The 7,788-nt window shown below is 34.8% G+C and overlaps 1 protein-coding gene across 1 annotated transcript in view; it reads right to left on the bottom strand.

The window, feature by feature from the left end:
* The window catches only part of LOC140983466 (thioredoxin-like protein YLS8), a 47,498-nt gene extending 40,758 nt beyond the window's left edge, over positions 1 to 6,740 (bottom strand). Inside the window, exon 1 of the mRNA XM_073450530.1 lies at positions 6,513 to 6,740. Coding sequence (XP_073306631.1) covers positions 6,513 to 6,632 — 120 coding nt within the window. The 5' untranslated portion in view covers positions 6,633 to 6,740. The remainder of the gene's footprint in view (positions 1 to 6,512) is intronic.
* Between the last annotated feature and the right edge of the window lie 1,048 nt (positions 6,741 to 7,788).

Consider the following 7,788-nt stretch of genomic DNA (forward strand, 5'->3'; position numbering starts at 1 on the left):
TCAGTCATGCACGTATTATAATTGCTCAGTACAGGTTATTTTCAGTATGCCCCATGACATGATATTTTATCCCATGCAAAAATTTTACTAGTATTTACTCGTTACCTACGATATATGCATGCTGAGTCTTTAGGCTCACTAGACTTGATTGTTGTAGGTACTGATGAGGTCAGGGCCGAGGGCGGGGACCAGTGAGCCAGCTTGGGTCAGCAGTAGTGGCACCCGAGGACCTCAGTTCAGCATTTATTATCTTATTTCTCAAACAATTTTTATCAGTTGTGGGATATTCTTAAATTGTTATTTCGCATACAAATATTTTCTTCCGCTGCCATTTTGAATATAAAACTTTGTTTATCGGTTTATTTATGAATGAGGCATTTTGATTATTTAAAAAGAAAATTTTTAATTTTTCCGCAAATTTTCAAGCAAGGATTCATAGGCCTTCACAAAAAATGAGAGAGTATTTTCGGCCACTTGGGTGTAATGGGAGAGTGAAGTGTTTTTTCTAGGTTGTGGGAAAAGTGAAAAGTAGTCTTGCATGCCATGCAATATTTTAATCAAAAGTAATCCACACCCCTTCATCTCCCAATCATGTAAAACCTAGAGGGCTTGTAACATTTACAAAGGGCCCATGGACTTTTAATTTAATTGTCTCAAACATATTTGATCCCATTTAGACTTTACTTGATTTTACTCAAGTCCGCTAGTTAAATAATTATTTTCTATTGGGCTCTACAAGGCCCAATGTTATTTAATTAATTCAACACTTGAATTAATTTAAGGGGAGGTTGGTGAAAAATCTCCAATCAAAATATTTCTTTGAGTTCACTTCCTACCCACAAAATTGTGGTACTAAGTCATGCAAAATATCGTACATTTCATGTGAAAATGTGGTACACTTCATGTGTAAATGTGGTACTAAAAAAATACCCAGGGACTGAACACAAAAAAATCGACAGCTGGGGACTGAAGACCAATTTCCCGTTAATTTAATTATTTGGACCCTACTAGGCCCACTAGTGTTTAATTAATTAAACACTTGAATTAATTTAATTTAGTCCATAATAATGATTATGAAAATCACAATTTTCAAATACGTTATTCACTTGGCCTACTTTTAATTTAGGAACACATTCATAAATTAAAAAATTACATTTCTCTCATAGAAGTCTTACTTCTATTTTTCTTTGCGCTTATAAACTCATTTATAAGCCGTTCAACACATTGAACTATTTTAACTTCTCAACGGGATCTAGAAAGCTAGCATTTGTGTGGCCCTAAGTGGTTCATTGATACAACTAGCCGTGGGTTCACATCTCCATGTGGTTCGGACTAAACATGTCCTTATATGAGCATACCCCAATTGCTCCATTCTTACTTAACAACTCCTTGATAACAAGAATGTCAGAACTCAAGTCTGATAGTACCCAACCAATCATGTTAAACGCCTAGAAGCATCGCTTACATGATTCCATAGGTATCAAATGATAGTGCCTGCAAAACCCATTCAATTATGGTTAGCGTACAGTACGGTCCCTTCAACTCATATATCCCAACCAATTCGACAACCATTGGTTTATCGAGAGTTGTCAATGAATCGATATTATGTGTCATGTCGTAGTTGCATCGATGGTGTAATCTAAGAAACCCCTTTCTTAATTACCACCATACTCTGATCAGAGATTTCAAACTACACATACATGAGAACACATAGGATATCCATACCCGAAGGTAAGCGGTGAATCCCCGACTACAATGCATCGACTCCTATATGTTTCGACTGAACACCCAACCTTGCCACCTGATGACCACTTGATAGTCGGTAAACAAGTCCAAGTGTAATTCTAGCACATAGAGTCTCAATGTTGTCCCGGGTCATAAGGACTAATGGTGTACAACCATAAACTAAGACTTTTCCACTCGATAAGTGAAAACCACTTGGAAAGTCCTTTATGGAGGGTTGTTCAGTGCACTCTACAAAGAGCACCTATCTGCATGCTCGGACATCACAATGTCCCCTACCAATGAAATATGGTACTCACATCGCAGATACTAGTCTCGAACTCGAGCGGCCTATATCCTTCTTAGTGGCGGCTGAATCGACTAGGAACCGTTTAGAATATACAGTATTACAAATATGAGTTTCACGATACTCATCATATGAGCATCTCATATTCTTTCTACTATTTGTATATTCAAGGGCTTTATCTATGCAACTAGCATGGGTATACAGATAAAGAAGTGCCAAAATAATAATTTCAAATATTATTAAAATAAAGACTGTTCATACAAAGAGTTTAAACATAAACCCTCGGCCAACACTTGGCTCGACGGGCACCTACTCTAACAATAATGAGTTCGAAATCATTTATTTAGTGAATTTGGAATTTATTAATTAAATGTTTGTACTAGTAGTGGTGACTACTAACATACATAAATTCCCATAAATATTCTAGAGGAGTCTAGAATTAAATTAACTAAGGTGTTAGTTTATAAATTGAATAATGATTATTTAATTTAATACACATATACTTGTATATATTTTATATGGTTATATAAAATATGCATAGAGGCCCGTATTTCGTATTTGTAAATTTGCGGAATTATTTAAAATTTTTCTCTTTAAATAAATAACATGCATCATTCATAAAATAGACTGATAAAAAGATTTAATGTATAAAGTAACAGCGGAAGTAATTATTGTTTTCAAAACCACAACTTAAAAATAATTCATCAAAGTAAAAACTGAGTTTGAACATAAATAGTAAATGATAAAAAAATGAGGTCCTCGGGTTACTACTACTGCTGACCCAAGCTAGCTCACTGGTCTCCGCCCTCGGTATCGACCTCATCAGTACCTACAACAATCAAGTCTAGTGAGTCTAAAGACTCAGCATGCATATATCGTGAATAACAAGTAAATATATCATAAAATCGCATGCAACGTAAAAATATCGTATCGTAAAGTATAAGGTAAAAATCGTGTCGTGAATAATTATAAATACGTGCATATCTGAAAAATCGTACGTAAAAGAGTTGCTCGATAGAGCCCTGTCATAAATTATCATATCGAAATTTTTCTGTAGAGATAATGTTTCTACGCAAGTGGCCCATAACATAACACGAACGTCTGATCAGATTAAACCACAGTATACTGGGCGGTAGAGATCACCACAGCCCTTGGACTGGATGTCCGTACCCATACATGAACATGAACCGGTCGTAAGTCACCGGGTAGAGATCCCATAAGCATGAGGTGGCCACAAGACATATCGCATATATCTCAAAAATAAATATTTTATATTTTGTGCACATAATATAATTATAACCATGTTTTACCGGATGAGTTGGATCTTTCTCAGGCTCGCTGCGACTTATTTCTAACATGAGAAACATGCAAATAATCTTGACTTGACAAAGACTTCATAACCGAACAAAAAACGAGACAACTACGCCCAACAAACTTAGTATCCAACCATGGCTTCGTACCGACTCGAACCAACATTGAACCATCGTTTTGCCATGATTAAAATACACCTAAAATGATGGAAAATATATCACTAGGGCTGTAATACACGAAAAATGTGAATGGAGGCCAAAATCGTGAAACGCTCTTTCGAGAGTCACTTTGACACATTGCACCGTAAATTCCCGTACGACCTCTAAACTTTACCAAATCACAAACGGCCAAAAACATGACCTTACTAACTTATTGAGGTACTGTCGAGTCCAAGTCTATAGGCTAAAAGCCAACCAAGAACTCAAACAAGCCTCCTGAACCACAACACTGCTGCTGTCAAATTGCAGTGGCAGCAGTTGTGCTTGTTTCGCTTCGATTACAAGGCTAATGGCCATTGGGGCTTGAACCACAGACCAGAGCCTCTTACCAACATCCTAAGGTGTGGCTTGAACCATGGCTAAGGGCTCTATGCCAACCACAATCCAAGAAAACACCTAAGACAACACAAAACTCCCACCCGAGAACCATGCTGCACGCGTGGGTGTATTGTTTTATTTTGCTGTCATTTTCATTCCAATGGCCATATGATCAACCATGGCATGATCTAGACATCATGAGGTAGTGTGTGAACCATGGCTAAGGGCTAAAAGCTAACCAAGATCCACCCAACCCTCAAAAGCCGAAACCACTCACACAAAAATCAGAAATGAAAACCAAAGGGGCACTAGTGTTGTTTGTTTAAAATTTCGATGGGACCATGAACCAAGCCTTGAAAGGCCATCTTGGTCACGTCCTAGACATTCTAAGGAAGGGTTCTAACCATGGCTACAATCCCTAGAACAGCTATGGTTCAAACACACACCTTAGACAACCCAAACACAAAAATCGAGCCTCGGTTTGTAACTATGGGAAAGTTGCTGTCCAGTCTTGATTCCTGAGTGCATGGCCTTGAACCAATGGACCATCACCTTCCTAACACACTCTATAACATGCCTAGATGCAGCCTTGAGAGCCTGGAACCGATCCGATCCCTGAAATCACAAACACAACACAACCCGTGAAGCCAAGGAAGTGGCCGAGAAAAATCTGTGCACGTTTTGTGTAAGATTGCTGCCATATTTCGGTTTTTTTTGCTTTTAATCAATGAAAATGTAATGTTTTAAAATATTTATATGACTTGATTGAAGAAAAAGGAACAAGATATACATGCCTGGAAATTGTTTGAGGAGAAAACAAACGCTACGACGAACACGGCGTGGCGGAGACAGAGTTTTCTTTTCTTACTTTTCTCTCTTATTCTTCTTGAAGCTGTACAAGATTTTTGTTGCTGATATGCTCTGAATTTTTCGAATGAGAGAAGGAGAGAATGGCTAGGGAAATAAAGGGGAAGGTTACCAATTAAATGGAGAGTTTGAATGGTAATCCAATCTTTCTATCCTTGTTGCTTGGGAGATATGGAATGATATGATAAATTGTTTGATTGAGGGGATGAGATGGCCGAGATTTGCTAGTAAAACAAGACAAGGATATTGCTTAAATTATTAATTATTGGTGATTAAAAATGAAGAAATTATCATACCGAGAAAAGATAAGGAAATGAATCAAAATGGAGAGTTGCCAAACATAATTAAATCTTTAAAGGGGGTGGCCAAAATTTTCTTTCAAAAATGGGGATAAAATATTGCCTAATTATTGAATTTAACTCCTTAAAGTTTTAAACACTTATTATGTATTTTAGTGAAATAATAAATTAATTTGGAATAGTAATTTTCTTGCATACATGGCTAATTCTTAAAATAAATTTATTAACATGTTAAGTTACAATTTTTTAAATAAAATAGGCCTAGATTAATTTATCTCAATTGGTTACATATTTTAATTTAGGCTTTTAAATTAATTATTGGACATGAAAGAATTAATTAATAACTTAAGTCCAATTAATTAAATAAAATCTTAAAACATTCCCTATCATTAAAATAAATTATTCCTTGACTTAAATTAAATTTATAAATTTTATCTCAATACTCCAACTCCAGCCCGGCCTCGCGTATTTAACCAAAAAGATAAAACTAAACTTCTGCGATTTAAAATAAATGATCATGACTTAACAAATTTTTAAAAAAATTAATTTAAACCCTCATGCATAAAAAAAATCATTTTAATTTAAATAATAATAATTATGCATGGCTTATACGTAATCTGATTTATCAGGTTCTACAATATGTGTATATGATATTATTATATCATGTATTATTGAAGGTTAATAAATACATTATATATTAATTATATGGGAGTTTAAATATAATGAAATTATTAGAGTCCTTGTGGGAGAAGAACTCCTAATTAGACTAGGAGTCTCATTCTATATATACATCACTATGACTCATAATACGAACCAAGTTTTTGCACACAAAAAAAAAAAAAACTCCTCCCAATTAAAAGAAAAGTCACGGCCATCCCCTTGAATTGTTGGAAAGGTTTTGATCAAAAAGGTAAATTTGATTTGCCTAATTATTCATTAAGAATCAATAAATATTAGCTTAATTATTGATTATGAAAAAAGAGTTAAAAACTCATGATTCACAATCATGAACTCTCGGCCAATTCAAAGATTTTGGGGATAAATTTCGGCCAAGTGATTTCCTTCCACAACCGCGCCGCCGACGCTACACCGTCACCGGATTTTGGAAATTCGTAGTGTGCAATCTCAACGCACAAATCGCTTGAGATTTCTAGTGCAATCCAAGCGAGGAAGATAGTTTTCGATCATTGACCTAATTAGACGATCAAATTTGAAGAGCCGTTCCTACAAATTTCCAAGAAGAGCTATCTCCGATGAAACACCGGAATAGTTTGGAGTCCAAGCGTTAAGAACGCAAATGTATAATTCTAAACTCTCTATGAATGTTTTTAAATATATGACACCCACTAACAAAATTTTTAAACTTCTGCTGCGTCTTGGGTGCGAGAATACGATGTCCCAACACGTTAAACTACTCTGAATAATAACATAGATGCGAGTATATCACAATACAAAAGCACGATGAATCACCTGCATACAGGTTTCATCCCAATCGTGGCCAAAACGTATGATCACTAGGCGTTCTTCCTCGGCGAGGATAGCCTGATCCACGGCCCATCCGCAGTGAAGCTGCGGCAGCAAATACGACATCGTATGGAAGTTTCCTGAACCTTTACTCTTCGCCTGTTTTTGTACTTGGCATTTGCTGGCCAGTGAGTTTAGCTTCCGGCCTTTTGATTTTCGGGAAGGCTCTGGAAAATTCTTATTGAAGCAATTGGGTACGATTGAGATTCTCCCTTTTCTTTGCTACAATTTTCTCCTGAAATCGTGTGGAGCCTACTTATACAATAAACAATTTGTATTTAAATTTTTTATTTTATTATAATTTGTAATATTATTTTATGGATAATGTTAAAAATTAATGATGTAATTAATAATTTGTTTATGGGATGATGATCATTTTATTTTTGAAAATTATTTTATCTAGTTAGATGTGCAAACTGATTTGAAATAACATAATTTTTTGCTAACGCCGACCGAAATTCCATAAAAATAAAATCGGTTATATCTATCGATTTAACTAAAATTTGAATTAAATAAATAAAAAAATCGCCTCATTTACATTGCAATTCAAGCATGGAGCATACTAAAATGCATCGGGGATGAGTTGATTCACGCTATCTTTTGGCTTTCCTATAAGCCATTCTAACTAATACAGAAAAAACCGAAGACCATGAATGAAATGGAAAAAAAGAGAGAAAATGTTCTTTCTTTGTTGCCGAGACATCGCTTGGTTCGTGTGATGAAATAAGCAAATGATATATAATAAGAGTGATTATAAAATGAAAGATGATAAGAAACAACGCATTGTGATAAATTATATGATGTTTGATGTGATTTTAAATTGTTTGATTATTTTTTTAATTACACTATGATTATTAAAATACCTTCATCATATATTAATTATGTAATAGCCCAACCTTTATCATGTTAATATATATGGTTTATTATTGTTATGATCATGTTTTATGATTTAATGGTTGAGATTATGTTAAAGGGTTATTGTTTATGGTGTTGTTTATTAAAATGAGATTAGAATGGTTATGGTTATGTTTATTGGAATAGTTGTTGGAGTTATGTTATATAATTGTTATTGGAAATAGTAATGAATGGGTAGAATAGAAAGTTGATATTGAGCCAAATAGGAAATGGAAGTTCAGAAACGATATGAAAAATGTGGCAGTAATTGTGGTTTTTAGCATAATGTTTTATCTATTGATCCAATAGATGTGAGGTTACTTTCATT

Source organism: Primulina huaijiensis, chromosome 8, assembly GCF_012295235.1.
Source record: "Primulina huaijiensis isolate GDHJ02 chromosome 8, ASM1229523v2, whole genome shotgun sequence".
Lineage (NCBI taxonomy): Eukaryota > Viridiplantae > Streptophyta > Magnoliopsida > Lamiales > Gesneriaceae > Primulina > Primulina huaijiensis.